Source organism: Panthera onca, chromosome C2 (genome assembly GCF_046562875.1).
Source record: "Panthera onca isolate mPanOnc1 chromosome C2, mPanOnc1 haplotype 2, whole genome shotgun sequence".
NCBI classification, from domain to species: Eukaryota; Metazoa; Chordata; class Mammalia; order Carnivora; family Felidae; genus Panthera; species Panthera onca.
The window spans coordinates 58,464,404-58,483,397 of record NC_138347.1 but is presented as its reverse complement, the minus strand read 5'-3'; the positions used below and the strand labels follow the sequence as shown (position 1 = coordinate 58,483,397).

At 37.6% G+C, this 18,994-nt stretch overlaps 1 protein-coding gene across 1 annotated transcript; it reads right to left on the bottom strand.

Moving 5' to 3' along the window:
- Window positions 1–642: 642 nt before the first annotated feature.
- ABHD10 (abhydrolase domain containing 10, depalmitoylase) lies at window positions 643–16,227 on the bottom strand. The gene is made up of 5 exons (XM_060640069.2): window positions 15,997–16,227; window positions 12,917–13,100; window positions 7,164–7,275; window positions 6,506–6,643; window positions 643–1,934 (listed from the first exon to the last, which is right to left on the bottom strand). Exons 1-5 carry the CDS (start codon window positions 16,136–16,138, stop codon window positions 1,590–1,592), a joined length of 921 nt encoding a protein of 306 aa, XP_060496052.1. The 5' UTR covers window positions 16,139–16,227; the 3' UTR covers window positions 643–1,589.
- Window positions 16,228–18,994: the final 2,767 nt, after the last annotated feature.

The window sequence follows — 18,994 nt, the reverse complement described above, 5'->3', positions numbered from 1 at the left end:
ATTATCAACTTAGTAAGTTTCACTTTGACAGACATAACCTAAGGCTAAAGGAAATCCAGCCAAACTTAAAAGCTAAGACACCAGCTCAATAATATTAAGGCTCACTATTGCACAAGTCCATTTTAGTTCTTGAAAACACCTTTATAAATTGCATTTCATATTTTCTTACTGTCTCTGCACTTCAGAAAGCCCTGACTTAGATGGCAATCACTTGGCCATTTGTACTTAAGGCACATTTTATTAGAAAAGGAAATGTTTCTGCAAGTAGGCAAGAATATATAAGGATTAACTGCCTCTTCAGAATATGCAAATACTCCATTACTAAGATCAAATCCCATTTAAATGACAGATAAAGTCAAAATTTAGAAGTGATAGATTTCCTTTGTATCATTGTGAAGTTTTGAGCCTTTGAAAAAGGACAACCTTGGTGCACCTGGGTGGCTCAGTCGGTTAAGCATCTAACTCTTGATTTTGGCTCAGGTCATGATCTCACGGTTTGCGAGACCAAGCCGAGTTGTACTCTGTGCTGATAGTGTCGAGCCTGCTTGGGATTCTCTCTCTCCCTCTCTCTCTGCCCTTCCCCCACTTACATACATGCACGCTCTCAAAATACATAAGCTTCAAAAAAAAGGATAACCGTAATTTTAAACTCAAATATAACATGTAGTATTTAATAGTCATATTCTGACGTTTTGAACTTTATCGTACCTCATTTTTTCCAATCATTTCAGATTTACTTCAATAAACATTGTCCTGTATTTTGTGAATAGCATTTTAAAATCAGAAGCAATTTTACAAATTTCCATATATGATCGACGACAAAGGACAAAAAAATTCAAGCTTTATTAACAATTCTAAGTAGAAGAGAACACAATTAAGAGCTGTCCTGGTTAACATAAGCATTTAGCAAACAAATTACCTCGAATAAAAAAGTAGGAAATCTTTTAGTAATAAAAAAAAATCAACACGCAACATGGACAGACCTAGAGGGTACTAGGTTACGTGAAGTCAGACAAGAGAAAGACAACACAGTATTATTTCACTTTTATGTGGAACCTAAAAAGCAAAACAAACAACAAAGCAGAAACAGACCCATAAATACAGAGAACAAACTGGTGGTTGTCAGAAGGGAGAGGGTGGGGGGATGGGCAAAAATAGGTGAAGGGGACTGGGAGACACAGGTTTCCAGGTACAGAATGAGTGGGTCACGGGATGAAAGGCACAGCAGAGGGAACAGTCGGTGGCACTCTAACAGTGCTGCATGGTAACAGGTGGCAGCTACATCTGTGGTGAGCATAGCATAACATATAGAGCTGTCCAACCACTATGTTGTATCCCTGAAACTATTATAACACTGTGTCAACTCTACTTCAATTAAAAGAAATCAAGGATGGAAGGAAGAAAATTTTCCAGATGGCAGCTTATACTTTCGTCACAATTTGTATCACTTATATCATACAGCGTTAAATAAATACTCATGTGATATTTACAAAACAGAGAGATAAGAGGAAAAAACCCAAGTATCAGGGTCTTTCACCCTTCTTGCAATTTTCTGGATCCGTTAATTCATACCAACTAAAAATGTGATTCTAGTTAACTACAGTTGAAAGCTTATCAATTAAGTCATCAATAGTGTAAACAAGAAGTTGAATGTCCGATTTTTCCTTCATTCTGTGATCACTGTTTTTTCGGAGGATGACATCTACATCTTTGCTGACTACTCGGTCGGCAACCTGTATGGATGTATGCCAAGGTACGATGTCATCTTTCATGCCATGGAGCAATCTTATAGGGCAGTTCACAGGAATAGGGCTATGTAACAAGCAGTGGTGTTCAGCTTCTTTAATGAAACTGTACTGAATGTCATAAACTCCTTTTTCACTGTATTTTGATGGCATGCTCCACACACCTTTCATCTCTATTTCCTTTTTTACCTATTGGGAAAAATGAGGGGAAAAAAGTATTTATACAACACTAACAAATGCAATAGTCTTAAACAGTCTAAGAAAAGCAGTCCTAGGAGGAAAAGAGATAAAAATGTAACAATGATAATTATCAAAAATTAAACACTACGTGCAAGGAGCTGTGAAAGGTACTTTACACATAGTTGTCTCCTAAGATCCTGATAACAACTGTTATTATTTCATTTTTACAAAAGAGGCTATTGGAATCTAGAGAAGTTAAATTTCACGTTCAAAGCTGAAAGGTAACAACTGTCATAACCAGGATTCAAATTAGATTTAGCTTTATTAGGTAACATCTTAAATCGGGTGTTACTTCACCCCAACTGAAAGGGAAAATGAAGGGGAGAAAAAGTAATTTCTGGGAATCAGTTCAGGCATCATTCATATTATATAAACCCTAATCTTAGGAATAACAACTGTTTAGATTTCAAAATCACAAACTAAAAGTATCTGTATGTGAAGCTACTAAAATGGGGATGGGGAAAAAGAAGAAAAGAAAGAATCAAGCCCAGAACTAAAAATGAAAAATAATACAGTACTTACTCTGGGACAACCAAACATGTGCAATTTCAGGCTAAATGTAAACAAAGGAAAAAAAAAAAAAAAAGAAAAGAAAAGAAAAAAAAAGTACTGTTTTCTTTCCAGAGTCCTAGGGAATGAGAAAAAAACGTGTTGTTCTGGATGACAATGAAGTCTTCCAGATATTTCCTGAAAACTGAGCAAGGATATCATTTCTACACATATTTCCTTAAGATGAAACACCGGGTATCTTTGGATTCTTGAAGAGTTTTAATTTTCTAGACTATAATTTGTGTTAAATAATTAATTTTCTTTTCTTTTTTAAAAAATGTTTATTATTTTGAGAGACAGAGAACACAAGCAGGGGAGGGGCAGAGAGAGAGAGAGAGAGAGAGAGAATCCCAAGCAGGGGATTCTGCACTGACAGTGCAGAACCCAAAGTGGGGCTCAAAAATCATGAAATGAGAGATCATGACCTGAGCTGAAACCAAGAGCTGGATGGTTAAGCAACTAAGCCACACATGTGCCCCTTAAACAATTTTTCTAATTAGAGTAACATATACTCATTATAGAAAATATGGGAAATACAGAAATTATAAAAAACAAGCAATCATACATAATCCCACCTCATAGATATAATAATCATTAACATCCTGGCTCATTTCCTTCCAGTATTTTTTCTCTATGTATTTGGTTTTATATATGTAATATGTAAAACAGATATTACCCATTCACATAGAGTTTTCTATGTTGCTTTACTTATTTCATACATATATTTCTGGGTTTAAAAAAATTCTATGAAAAGTTTTTTTTTTTTTTTTATGAAAAGTTTTTAAAGGCTGCATAGTAAATAGTCCATTATGCTAGATCTAAACTAATTAACTTGATTATTTCCACACTGCTGGATACTTCCATTAACATCTTTGAGCACAAAGATTTATTCGTATATAAATAAATTATTTGGAAAGATTATCAGAACTTGAACTAGTACATGAAGATGTAAACTAAAAAAAAATTTTTTTTAATGTTTATTTTTTTTGAGAGAGAGCGAGCAAGCACGAGCAGGAGGTGAAGGGCAGACAGAGAGAGAGGGAGACACAGAATCTGAAGCAGTCTTCAGGCTCTGAGCTGTCAGCACATAGCCCAACATGGGGCTCGAACCCAAGAGCCGTGGGATTGTGACTTGAGCCAATGTCGGACGCTCAACCGAGCCACCCAGGCACCCCAAGATGTAAGTATTTTTAAGGCTCTTGAAACCATATCATATTAAGGGAATTTCTGACTAGAAAAACAGGTGGACATCTTATCAAAAATAAAGAAAACTATAAGGATAGAAAAGCCAAATATATTGAAAATTTTTGTATTTAAATTTTCAATAAAGATATTATGATTTTTTCCATGTTTAAAATTGTTAATTTATTACAAATATGAAAAGGAAAATAAAAATTTAAACAGTAAGATATATGATATAATCTATATGTATTTAGGCATTTTAATGTGTTTTTTAAAATTCCAGAACGATTTATTGATTCAGTGAAAAAGCTGCATAACTGAAAGCTATACTCCTAAATACGTCTTCAAATGACTTGAAATTAAGGAAATTCTAAAAAACTATAAAATGTGAATCTACATGAATATTAAGGCAGTCTCTGTATTAAAACAACATGTATATGCTAAGTAATTTGGATGTAAATGAAAAAAATTAAATTAAAAAAAAAGAACATGTGAACTGGATATTTAAAGCAAAAATGATATTCAGTGATCCTCAAATCCTCAGGATCATTCTCCTGAATTTGTAATTTCAGTAATTAGAACTTAGTTTCATTGGTCATTAGATGAAGTGGGAACCATGCTAATTTACGGATACAATTAATAATAGCTGCATTTTAAGCATCCCTGCCCCCCAACCAGCTGTTATCTGCCACTGAAGTGAATGAATACTATCCATTTGTAGAACAAATTAACTTTATAGAATGTTATATGTAATTGAACTCTCAAAAAGTTCAGAAATAGCAAAAATATCATTAACTGAAGAAAATGTACAATATACATTAAGTTCTATGCCAATAAGAAACCACATCAAGGTGATGTGGTTGAGAAGCTTGTATTCCAAACAGCTGTGCATCTATCTGCCATCCTCTAGTGTTCAAAGGAGGCAAACAATCAGAGTCAGTTCCTACGCAATAAGCAATGCTGAGTGTTAACATTCCCAGGGCTAAAGATGATAGTAAAAATCACCACTTCTGCTCCCTTGCCATTGTTAGAGCTAGCTGCTTCTGTGAAGAAGAGATAGTGGTCCTACTGTCCCTGTTCTTTGCTTACATGCTTTTAAGTTAACATGCTTCTATTCACCAGCATTTGCTCGTCTGATTTAGGATTAGCAGAGACATGTCCTGATTTGCAGGTATAGACCTTCTCAGTCACTTAGGGGATTACTGACCATATGCTCCATGAGTGACGTGGATACACACATAAAGAATAATGTACAAAGACCTTGTCTTTTACCATAATAACAACACAAAATTGTTTAATCACCTTCTTCCTCATCCGCTATGTTCTTTAAATAATTTCCTACCAGGAGAAGCACCATTTAATTGAGTTAGAGGATGGAGTAAGGGCTTTAAGGTTTATATGCAGAGATACAATGGTAGGAGTATTTAACAGCATCGAACATTGAGGCACTATGTATGAGAAACAACTAAGAAAGCAAAAAAATTCAGAAATCTGAGGTAAGTGCAAGGAAGACCAGCTTTGCAATTTTAGCTCTCAGAGGAAATTACATGAAGAAACTGCACATGCAGATAATAACATTTCTTAAGGGGCTGAGAGGAACGTGGGCTGAGAAGAAGCTTAGGACAGATAGTACATGGCACTGGTATCAATGCAGAACTTGAGGCAAAAGTCAACAATATTCTACTATTCACCACTACATAGGCCTTCTTCCTTCTCTTTATGTCCTTTCCTCCTCTACCTGCTCTTCCACTCTCCAGAGCAGTGGTTCTCAAACTTCACGGGAGGGGCTGGTTAAAACAGATTGCTGGGCCACACTCCTAGTTCTGACTCAGTAGGTCTTGGGTGAAGTTCAAGAACATGCATTTCTAACAAGTTCTCAGGTGACGCTGATGCTGCCGGCCTAGTGAAAACACTCTTTGAACCATTTGAATAGAATGCTTTTCTTTCTTTAATTTTCTGTGCCTCATCCTGCTAGGATCATAGTCCCACAGGTGACATTTAGATCCTTAGGAAAAAGACACCCAGAGAACTCAACTGACTGAAAAACAACAACAAAACACACAAAAATAAACAGCCATTACCCATTATTTCTTTATCCCTGCAGATAACCGAAGTGCTTAAACATGTCTAATAATAACATTAACAAATAAATTATTTTCATTTACTTCAGAAACCTCATTTCGACCATGATTTACTAAAGTGCATGGTAATAATGAAAAGCACATTTTTTTAAAAGGTGAGAATTAGTAGAACAGAATGCCAACTCCATGTCTAAGCCAGGAGTCACACACCTCATCTCCTGTGTGCGGACTCTGATGGATGATAACATGTACGGGAGAACTCTGCCGGGAGATGCTCTGAGGCTGCTCTCAGGAGAAGAAAAAAAGTTTCATAATTGATGAGCCACGTCTAATGTGGTCGTAAGAATAGGTACTATTTCCCATATGCCACAAAGTAAGAATAAAAGGTACAAAGAGAGATCACAATGTCCGATCCAAGTAAGTAAATGTGATTAATAACGGAAATGTTGCTAAAAAAAGAAATTTAACGTGTGATTTCATTAATGTGGCTGAAATACGTGGCAGAATGACTTGAAGGGACTGAATGAAGAAAAGGAGACCTTGAACAAGAGCCCAGTTACATAAGGCAAAGAGATTATATACAAAAAGGCAGCTAAGGCAAAAGATGAGCCAGCACAGGAAGTCAAAGGACAGATAACACATGAACAAACATCCAAAGAAAGAAGAAGCAGAGCTATGACACGTACGCCGAGGTTGCTTGTGACCCACCTCAACAGGGAGCTGATTAAACTGTATCACTAGGCCATCTACAGCTGTGGCTATACCAATAAGAGCAACGACCTTTTGTGGCCTTGCGATTGCAGCATGAAGCATAAGCCATCCACCGAGGCTAGATCCAACAAGTATCTAAAAACAAAAACACACAGTTATATTTATTTTTTTAATTTTATTTTAGAGAGAGAGGGAGAGACAGAGTACGCGCGCACCTGTGAGCAGGGGAAAGGGAGACAGAATCTTAAGCGATGCGGGGCTCAATCCCCTGACCCCGGGATCATGACCTGAGCCGAAATCAAGAGTCAAACGCTCAACTACTGAGCCACCCAGGTGCCCCCAAAAGATACACAGTTTTAAAGAGGAATTTCTTTTTCTTTTCTGTAAGGGGATTCAGTAATTTATGTATGTACTTTTTTCTTCTATATCCATTAGCTCCCAGGCTTTTAATATTTGGCACAAAGTAGAATTAAAATTAGGATTACAAGGTAAAGTAAAATGCCACTTACATTTTATGAGAAAGTGAATAGAATAATTTTAAATCAAATACCAAAATTAATTGTTAAACATTTTAACTATTAAATTTTCATAGCTAAAGAAACAGCTCAAAAAAAAATGAGGTTAGTCAATAATTATATTTAACACAAATAGTCACCTGTGGTCCTTCAGCTAAGTCATCAATTATAGAAAGAACATCTTTTCTCCACTTTCCCACTGTGCATTCTTGTAAGTTACCATCCGAATTTCCAACTCCTGAGTAATCAAACCTAGAAAAAGGGGAAACATATATCTATATCTAGATATCTGTATCTAGCTATATATTTCTCTGATTTTTAAAGAAGACAGCTCATTTATCATTATTACAATGCTTAAAATGTATTAAAATAAAGCAATGAGGTCAATACATATTTTAGCAGATCCAACTGGCATAACCTTCAAATATCACCCATGTCCACTCACTCTCTCACCTCCTCCACTGCTAGCAGCCTGTCCATGTCACCGTCTTCTCTGCCGTAGTGTAATAGTCTCCTAAGTGTCCCTGTGTCCATTTTCTACCCCAGTAGTCTATTCCCCATGTAGCAGTCAGTGCTCTTTTTAAAACAAAAATCACGTCTTGCACAAACCCTTCAAAAGCCTTCTACCATCTTTAAACAAAACATAATGAGGCCTCTGACTACCTCTCTCATTTCATTTCTTACAGATTTCTTACAGTTCTCTCCCTCCCAAATGAATTCTCATTTGCCTTCTTGAAGTAAATGGAATATACCACCCAGGTTTTGCTATCAGCTTTTCTTTCTACAGGGCATACTGTATCCCTCCAGATATCCACTTTGATTGCTCCCTTGCTTCATTCAGGCCTCTGGCTCAAATGTTACATCTCCAGAGATGCCTTCTCTGACTACTCAATGCAAAATTGTGCTGCTTTCATCATTCTCTATTTCCTTACCCTGCTTTATTTTCTTCATGGCAAATATTGCTACTTGACATATAAAAAATTTGATTATTTGTTTATGGTCATCTCCCACACTAGAATGGAAGCACCATATGGGCACAGGCTGTTTTGTTCACCGCTGCCTTCCCAATGCCTACATCAGTACTTTGCACATGATAAGTGCTTAGTATTTACTAAATTAATAAAAGGGAAAGAGGTAAATCAAATTCACGATCATCAACTCATCCCCCTAGTTTGCTTCTTCTTCCAACTGCCTAGCTCTCCAGGCTCCAAGTCTGTCGATCTGTGCATTTTCAAGGCCTCAATTCAATAGACCAGGAAATACCGCATCACATCTGCAGATTACCTAAAACCACAGTCATACTGAACTACTCCGATCCCTGGACAGACCCTTTTATAATGCTGGGCCTTTGCATCCTGTCTAGAAAGCCTGGAAAGCCTTCCTTCCAACCCAAACTCCTACTCATCCCTCAGTCATGTCACCTCCTGAGGAACTCTGACATACACTCCCTCAGTCACTTTCTTTTGTATGTACTCACTTAACACTTTTCATATTATGTAGTAATCAGGTCAAATATTTGTGTGACTAGAATGTCAGTTCTTGAAGAGCAGACTGTTTCACTCAAATTTTTTTTCCAGGATGCCAAACACTGCTTGCCCTGCGCCATCCTCACTCACTCTCGCTTCTTCCCATTCACCTCTTTCTCTGCAATATGGTAAGACCAGTATCACGCTGCACATCTTTGTCATCTTTTTAAAAAAATTTTTTTTAACATTTATTTATTTTTGAGAGACAGAGCATGGGCCGAGGAGGGGCAGAGAGAGAGAGGGAGACACAGAATCCGAAGCAGGCTCCAGGCTCTGAGCTGTCAGCACAGAGCCCGACGCGGGGCCGAACTCATGAACCATGAGATCATGAGCTAAGCTGAAATCAGATGCTTAACTGACTGAGCCACCCAGGCGCCCCACATCTTTGTCAACTTAAACCTGGCCTAGCATAGTAGCCTCCTGTGTCTGTCCACTCTTTCTCCAAATGGATCCACTTTATACATGTCAGGTTTTTTTCTGAAACATTTTATTGTTATGGAATTAACTTCAGCGGTTCCCTGTAACATACAACATAAACATTCAGGGGTTTAGCCTATTTTTTAGACCCTTATATTCTGGTCGTCTCAGATTGATCATTTATCATGTCATCTGAGGAAACCAGTGCTTTGGCCCCATTGATCAACTTGCTGTTACTAAACTGGCTCTTGCTTTCTGTTCCTGTTTCATGCCTCATACTATTTCCATCACTGGGAGTACCTTCTCCTTTCACCTTCACAGCTCATCCTCTCAGAACTTAGTCCAAACAAATTTTTTTTTTTTTCCTGGAAAAACTTCCCCCAGATAAGCTGAAGAAAAAATTCTTACCTAATGAAACTTATACAGAATTCATTTTTATCAGTCACAATCAATTTTTATACCCTGCTCTATAAGACAGTTTGTATGTGTGTGATGTGCCTCATCATTCCTGTGAGACGGTCAGATCCTGGTGGGGAAACACCATTCTTTGTTTTGTGTCTGCATTCTTCCCAGAGGTGAGACACCTACACCTCGCACACAGAGTATGATAACACATACTAAATAAATAAAAGTGGAAGGTAAAAATAAAAAGAATCACTTGATTCAAATTTGAAGTGTCCAGGTTTCTCTAATTCTTAAAATCTGATGAAAACTAATAAATCCTAGTGTTTTTAGTGTACATGTAAGAATATATATGTGACACACAGCATACACACATTTTCTTAGGGATTTACGAGTCATGGAGGAAGAAGAAATTAAATTTTTCTTTGTTATAAAGTGAAATGATTTTGGACCCTTGGGAAATCGTGTAACAAGGCCACTGCTCACATCTCAATCACAGTCATTATTTCCCTTCAATCCAGAGGACATAGAAAACAGATCCAGGAGAAGAGGGAAGAAAGGTACCAGCTAATCCTTTTTCCTCCCTTGGCGGGCAATCGGGCATCTCTACTTGCTGCATCTTTCACAGCTGCCTTCGAAATATATGATGCAGATGCAGAATACAAGTAGAAACCCTTCAAAAAGGAAAATATAAACACCTGGTGATACTAAAAGGTACAAGTAAAAAATATAGTTCACTCTTGCTGAACCCTAACCAAGGGACAAAGACAATTCAAACATATTCAGCTGTTGGGGCACCTGGGCAGCTCAGTTGGTTAAGCGGTCAGACTTCAGCTCAGGTCATGATGTCAAGGTTCGCGGGTTCGAGCCCCGTGCCCGGCTCTGTGCTGACAGCTCAGAGCCTGGAGACTGCTTCAGATTCTGTGTCTTCCTATCTCTGCACCTCTCCCACTCACACTCTGTCTCTCTCAAAAATAAAAAAACAAAACTAAACAAAAACCAAACATATTCAGCTATTTAGGACTTTAAAACAGCAATGGGTGGGGCAAGGAGCGGCTGGCTGAGTCAGTACAGCATGAGACTTGATCTTCAGTGTGAGAGTTTGTGCCCCACTTTGGGTGTGCAGCCTACTTAAAAAAACAAACAAACAACAACAAAAAAAACCCCACAGGCTGTTCTAGCAGCCTCAACACTCTAGGACATATTCCCAAATCTAGAATTAAATATTCTATGGCAAATAACTATGAAAGAATACCAGCCCTAGCATCGTGTGCTATATTCCTGAGCTCTGACTCAATCTTATGTTAGGCATGGTGACAGAACATCAAAAAACTGTTTTCATATAGTCATATGTACCATTTCTTGTATAATATACAAAACCATTTCCTCATTCAAGATCTAAGATTTTACAGCCAAAAACATAAAAAAGGTAAACTGAGAAACTGGAGTATATATAAAAGATAAAATCTCCAATAACAAGCTACAATGCAATCAATAGTTAATAGTGATTAGGTTGCAATGAAGTTTGATAAAAGCAAATAAAAAGGAATCTGGTCAAATTAAAATTTTGTAGTGAAAGGCTACACTTTTATAAAGGTTTATAAAGATATACTTAGGCTATGTTTTAACACAGAACCAATGAATGGTCTGTACACATTATAATTAATCATGTTTATTTAATACACTTTAAAAAAAGTTTTCCATATGTATTCAAAATAAAGAAAATGCACAGATGTCATGTGTCATAGGGAGATAGGAACTGGTTACAGTGCTCAGTTTCAACTTAAATCCAAGAACTGGTAAAAGGGCAATTTCTTGATTCAAATTCTCTGGGGGATAAAAAGAACGACGGCAATTTTTCTGACTGTATTGTGTTTTGATCAGTGTAGTTTCCCTTCCTGTACAGATCTTCTTCCTTACCCCAATCCTAACATCAGTGTGCCTTTATGAAGTGTTTTTTTTATCCACTTCAATCCCCAGTTTTCTCTCACCTGTGCAATTAAGTATGCTATTCCTTTTGACACAGTATATTCTGTTGAGTATTTCTGCCTAATTTCTCATGTTTTTTGTCTTGTTTCCCCAACCTGATCTTTAAGAACAACGGCCATGTTTTAGAATTTGTTGTATATTTTACAGCACCCAGTAATAGTGCTAGAATGTCTACTTGGAAAAGATACTCCAGTCTTCAGAATAACAGTTAAGTCAGAATAGATTTTTAAAAGTTCTGAGTAGGAAAATGAAACTCAATATGATAAAAAAGAGTAACACTAAATCCATTTAATTGACATAATCTCTGCTAATATGTTGAATAAAATCTAAAAGGTTTTTTGTATTTATGTATTAATTTCTGAAAGCTATATTTTCTAGACATATTGAGTGAATGTTAGTGAAACTATTATTCTAACCATGTAGATGAACAGATTTTTAGGCCATTAGTCCTAGAAAGGATTCAGACATTATTTTTAGTTCATCCTCCTCCTTTTTTATGATGAAGAAAATAGGTCCAGTGTTTATCAGCTGACTCATCTTGCCACAGTTATTGCTGGAATGGATTCTAGTACCCATAATTCTTGAATTCCGGGCCAGCATTCTTTCTATTAAACCATACTATCTTTTCTGGCAAAGTAGACACTAACTAAATGATTGTTATAAGTAAACAAACCTAATAACGATGTAAGCACACTATTTTACTAAAATAATTACTGGAATGAAATATTAGGAATTATGAAATCAGATTTCGGTTAAATAACACATATCCTCTCTATGCTTCTATACACTCAGACTACAGGAGTGAGGGGAAAGAGAAAACTTCAGTGCAAACATGAATTATACAGTACTAATTTTAGAATACTTTCATTCATTCGTTTATTTATTTATACAGGCATGGAACATCAATGAAAATACCAGGCCAGAGAAATGGAGTTCTAAACTATACCTAACCAAAGGAAAGAATGGGCTCAATATGAGGATGTGAAGTGGGAACTTAAAAGATTGTGAGAGATGAAAAATATACAATATTCTCAAATACATGTATTATTTTTAAATACATATTTTGAAAGCAGAGTTATAAAGAGTGACCAAATAAAATCCCCAATGGAAAGCCACAAAATAATTACAAGACATTACAAGAAAGTCAACTACTATTTTTGATTTGTTGTCCTGCTAGATTATTACATCTGAAGAGTTTAGTTACGAGTTTCTTTTTCCACCAGCATTGTCAGGGTGGCACAAAGACCATTAAAGAAGGTCTTTTTAGGGCTGCATTTGCAATAGCCCTAAATCACAAGGTGAAAGTTTACAGACCATTAAAATAATGGTTAATCCATAAAGACACTGGCATTTGCTACAATTGGTTACAGCAGAAATATGTCCATTGCCATGCTCAATGGTAGTAGTATTTTTCTACTAAATACTATTTATATTTCTACTAAAATAAGTTAATCCATAAAGACACTGGCATTTGCTACAATTGGTTACAGCAGAAATATATCTCCATTGCCATGCTCAATGGTAGTAGTATTTTTCTCGGAGAAATGTGTTGTTCCTACCTTATATAGGCGTGACCTAGAGATTTGCAAAACTCTTCAATCGCCAATGCTTTTGTACCATTCATATTAGAAATATAGCCAGGGATGAAGATAATTCCCGGACTTTTGCCTTTTAGCTTCTTATAAGCCAGGTTTGGAAGGTCTGGTCGACTAAGGAAAGAGACCGATGACTTTGGTCTGCAAGCTAAACAAAGTACAAAAACATAAACTATAGTTTAAAAATACTGTTTTTGGAAAACCATACACAATTGACCCTTGAACAACATGGGGGTTGAGACGCTGACGCCCCTGTGTATTCGAAAATCTGTGTGTAACTTCTGACCTCCCAAAACTTAACTACTAACAGCCTACTGTTGATTGGAGGCCTTACCGATAACATAAAGTTGATTAACACATTTTGTGTGTTGTTTATATCATTATATATTGCACTCTTACAAAACAGTAGGCTAGAGAAAAGAAAATGTTGAGACAATCATACAGAAAATGTATTTACAGTAGTGTTCTGTTTATTGAAAAACACCAATGTATAAGTGGGCCTTAGTAAACCCATGTTATTCAAGGGTCAACTGTATATTTTCAATCTTAACTTTCTTAACTTGTCAAATTGATGTCAAAAATACTTCCATTTAAGAGGAAAAACAGAAACAGACTTGAAATATTAAAATCACAAGCCTATCCATGGTATCTTTTGAACTCATATCAAAATCAGTTCATATTTTGAACTCATATTCAAAATCATTTGAACAAGGTCCAATCTCGATTCTTCCAAAATACACAATGAGGTGGAAATTTCAAGGCAATAAAAGATAGAGACTTGTAAAAAAAAAGTTTTCCTGTAAAAAATGCTGCTGTATCATCTGTCCTAAATAGTATCAATTAATGTTCAGATTTAATTACACTAGTTTAAGCCTTCTCTTGTGAGATTTTTCTTTTTAATTTTTTCAGTGTTGGAGGAGTTTCACATCCTCCACTTTTTGGCAGGGAGGGGGAGAAGGCAAAGAAACTGTTTCCAAGGCAGAGGTGCTGTGCTCCTGCTGGTAATACTTGCTCCCTCGCCATCCACAAAATCATGGGCCATGCTAATAGCCTGTCATGATTTTGTATCAGCTGAGGTGGGTTCAATGAGCAGTTACTTTACAAGAAACCTTGAATAATTTATAATAGTACCATTTTAGGAAAAAGATTTCTCACAGGACTCTGCAATCACTATGTTTTATTTGTTGGTTTGGCTTTCTGTGAATGGCACACAGATCTTAGTGCAATTTAAGTATAACAGCACAACCGGCAAACCTTATAAGGTACTCTATTTCACTGTTTTTCAAGTTTTTTTCCTTACAATAAAATCTATACTTGCTCTTAAAAAAAGGTAAAGAGGGGCGCCTGGGTGGCGCAGTCGGTTAAGCGTCCGACTTCAGCCAGGTCACGATCTCGCGGTCCGTGAGTTCGAGCCCCGCGTCAGGCTCTGGGCTGATGGCTCGGAGCCTGGAGCCTGTTTCCGATTCTGTGTCTCCCTCTCTCTCTGCCCCTCCCCCGTTCATGCTCTGTCTCTCTCTGTCCCAAAAATAAATAAAAAAACGTTGAAAAAAAAAAATAAAAAAAAAAAAGGTAAAGAGATTTTTAAAAAATTAAGTCATTTATAATCCCACCTCCTCCTTCCAAAGAAATTAAGTTTGTGTATTTCCTTATACTCTTTTCCTGAACCAAGAAAATCTCATCTTTTATATGAAATGAAACCTTCCTCCACTTTATTGTGGCCAAGGAAAACATCTCTGCCCCCTCCACGTGAGTTGACAAAAGCTTCCTTCATTTTGGGTTTGAGAAGTTGATTTTTTAAAAACTGAATTGAAGGCCTTAAAGCTATCCCTATTACATGTAAGTGTTTCAAAGTTTCACTGTATAGTGAAATATGCAAAATTAAAATTTTTTTAGTGAAAACCAGGGCTAGTGGGGGCCAGTTATGTTGGTTGGTAGGTTGTATCAGCAAAAATGTCAATTTCCTAGTTCCTTAGCTCAGCACTCAAATCCTTCCTATTGTCTTCTCAATATTACATCTCCAAACAGAAATTTCTCCTCTGAAACAGTAATTTACTTCATTTTGGTGAGTTTTAAGTGGAGGGGTTCTTAACATTATATCCATAAATGATCTTTGTACTATAAGGATTAGCTCAAAGCCTGATGCATAAATCCTAAATGATGTGCTAAACAGATGAAAAAGTATTACAATTTACTTAATGAATGGACATACTATACTTCACTAGGGGAACTTATATATATAACAAGCCTTTAGACTGTACATAATTAAGTGTAAGTTAAACTGATTATATACATTTAAAAATTTTAACCAAAGCAAAGGGTGTCAGCAATGACAGTTCCCATTCCAAGCACAATGCATCTGACAGCTTGTACGCCAAAGGTGTAAAAACAACAAAACTAGAGAATAAAAAGACACAATTCAGAAAGACTATATATACTGGGGGTAGGGTGCTATGGAGAAGAATCGAACACAAGTTGAAGAAAATATTCTGATGCTCTCATTTTTGGTACAAATTCTAGTTTCCTTTGTAGAGTAATGAATATGCTTTTCACTGAGCGGGAGCATCGAGAAGGCAAAATCAGAAATTTGGCTTGCTCACGGCGTATACACTTTCACACACACACACACACACACACACACACACACACACACAAAGTTCATACTATAAATTTCCCAAAGGGAAGCAAGGTCAGGTCCCAGCATCCTAACGGAGTCAAGATCTGTAAAGCCCTTAGACCAGAAGACAAACGAAAGAAAAAGCAACTAATAACCAAACGCACATCTTAAATTTTTCCTAGCGTTGGCGCTTAACACAGGGAGGCAGGCACAGAGTACGATCCTTAAGCTGCAGAGCGTAAAACTCCAGCAAGGGCCGGCAGAGTTCTTCCTACAGCTTTCACCAGAATTGCTGAAAGCGAGTAAAACTAGAGTACTGAGAACGGGGGAAGAGCATTTTTAAATAAGGCGCCAAAAACGCACTAGACAGGAACGGAATGAACTCCAAGTTCGAAAGAACGCGTACTTCTCCCGCCTTTCGGACACTGACCTGGGACCCACCGTGGCGTCCGCTCCGACTTCCTTGCAAGTAACGCGCTGAGGCCACGGTAGAAGCCTAAGAAGACGGCCTCTCTGCCCCACCTCCGACGAGGTACCCAAGAGCCCAGGGTAGCCATGCCCGCCCCCGCCATCTTCCCAAAGGCCCTTGAGTAGCGTGCTAACCCACAGAGTATCTCCCAGCACACAGTAACCAGAACTGCGCATGCGCCGCCGGCCGGAAGCCGGGACTTGCTAAAGAGTTTCAACTGAGGGCGCACATGCGCGGAGAGTCGTCGCTCTGGCGAGCCTCTCGCAATTGGACGGTTGGTTCTACAGGGAGTTTTTGCCTGTGAAGGCGTGGAATGTTTTGAGCAGCCTCAGTAGGTGATTTTCTCAATTGGTTGTTAGCTGGCTGTTAGATAGATAGAGGCGCGGAGAGGATCCGTATCCAACGTTCCTAGATAGGAAACCATCTCATCATCCCGAGGACACTAGGGAGCGGAAGCTTAAGATGCTAGGCTGCTTGCATTACAAATCGCCTTCCCACCCCGACAGTTTTAAGACAGTTTTAAACCGTACCGGAAATGCTTCCAAAATCTGACCTTAATCCTGCTTGTGTAAATACCCGAGGTGGACTCGTTCGCCGCTCCTTCGCCGCTTTCCAATTCGCTTTTACTCTATCTAGCTCTTTATATGCCTGACAATTGAATTATTTAGTTATTCTGTCCCCTGCCTCATGTTACGTGCAAAAATAAATCCCAGGAGATATATGCTTTCAACGGAAGATTAAAACAAAGGATTTAAATACACTTCAGGGCAGTATTTTGTAGTTTGGAGATAGAAGGGACTTTCATAAGCAAGAGATGAAACCCCGGAATAAATAAAAATGTTTGCATGTGAACTTCAACTTTTTTAACGGTAAAAGGCATCTTGAGTCAAATGAGAGTCTAGAAAAACTGATTTTACGGCACAGATAACAGAACATTAATACTTCTATTCAGCCTGCTCCTAGTAATAAGGAAAAAAAAAAAACCCTATAATTCAATGGAATTAGCCAACGGCTGTGAGTAGGCGCTTCATCTATAAAGATGTTCAACTTCACTAATTGAAAAATGTGAATAAAAAAATAACATGTTATTTTTCTCACCTGTCAGATTGGGAAAAATTAACAGAGCAACTATTGGCAAGGATGATGGAAAACTGGCACTCCTGTATGGTTGGTAGCAGGGTTAATTGCTAAACTCTTCTGTCAAGTAATCTGTGCACAATTTAAAATGTGCATCATTTTCAGCGCCCTTGATCTAATGGCTCCAGTCTGTGACTCTTCTGTAAAGAACAGTATTAGTTCCTAAGGATGCATATAATCTGCTACAGCACTATATATATATACATATATGTATATATATACATATATGTATATATATATATACACGTATACACACACACACACACACACACACCATAAATATATACACCATATATATATTTTTTATTTTATTATTTTTTTTTACATTTTATTTTTCAGAGAGGGAGAGAGAGAGAGAGAGAGGGAACAAGTGGAGGAGGGGCAGAGAGAGGGAGACACAGAATCTGAAGCAGGCTCCAGGCTCCAAGCTGTCAGCACAGAGCCTGACGTGGGGCTCGAACCCACGAACCGTGAGATCAAGACCTGAGCCGAAGTCTGTTGCTTAACCGACTGAGCCACCCAGGCACCCCTATTTATCTTATTTATTTATTTACTTAAGTAGGTTCTGCTCAGCTTGGAGCCCAACACAGGGCTTGAACTCAAAACCCTGAGATCAAGAGTGAGTGGCTTAACGACTGAGCCACCCAGGCACCCCTACACCACTATTCTTATAAGCAAGCAGAAGAAAAAAAAAATGAATTCTGGGGGCCCCAGGCATCAGCAAGTAAGATCTTATCTAGTTTTTTTCTACTTAAGGTTAAGGTGGCTGGTATAAAATACTTAAGTAAAGCCACTTTACTATGTTAGTCATACATTTTGGAGCAATGATTGGTGCTAAAGTTAAAGGCAAATGTTGGATACAGTGAATCCAGCCTATCTTTGGAGTCTTGAGAACCTGTCTTATTGGAACATTGGGAAAAGTTGGATAAATAAAAACTAAATAGATCTTTCTTGAGTGGTGTAGTGCCAGAAACAGATAGCAAGGACGGCTGCTCGATTTCAGGATGCACTCCAAAAGTTGTTGAGCTATTTTGCCAGTTCTCCATTAGGCCTGTTGTAGATTCCAAAGAAACTAAATCACTAAGGTGATAGACAATGTGTGTCACTTCGTCGTCCTTTAAATATTAACAATAAACATTTCTCACTGTGGGTTTTGGATAATTGCAAATATCCTCAATCATTCCTGTCCCTATTCTCTCCTTTTATTTTTGTAGGTCTTGCATTTTATGTACAGCAAAATGAAAACAATCTGACTTGTCTCCATAGTGGGAAAAACACTGCTCAAAAGAGTAGGGAACCCCATAGATTGTTTTCTCTATCCGCCCTTATCAGTATAACAAATCATGAAAAACTGTGGCTAGTGTCAAGTGAAGATGCTTTTACCTACAGTGATGGGCTTGAAGTAGACCTATTGTTTCCGTACCCACTGTCAATGTTGCCTTCATTATCAGGAGTGTAAGGATATATTGTTCAGGGCCATTTCTCTCTTTGAAATCTGCTGCCTTAGTCCAGGGAGACAAGTGAGGTTGCCTTCAAGTAAAATCCTTTACTTCTCACCTGCGTGATTTTTTTTCCCCTGTCAGATAAGTAAACACAGCCCTTGCAATCCCCAGTAATAATTGCATCTTTGCAAAAAGACGGTCAGATGTCACATTTGTCAGGAGTCATCTCATTTCAGTTTTATAAAACTACAAATCATAATGTTAGCACACAAAATCTCCACCTTTATGGAGGTTGACAATTGACTTTTGCTGATTAATCCATCTCCTCTTATGTCACCAATAGGTAACCTCCTGGTGAGAGATGAGTTTATTTTCAGCTG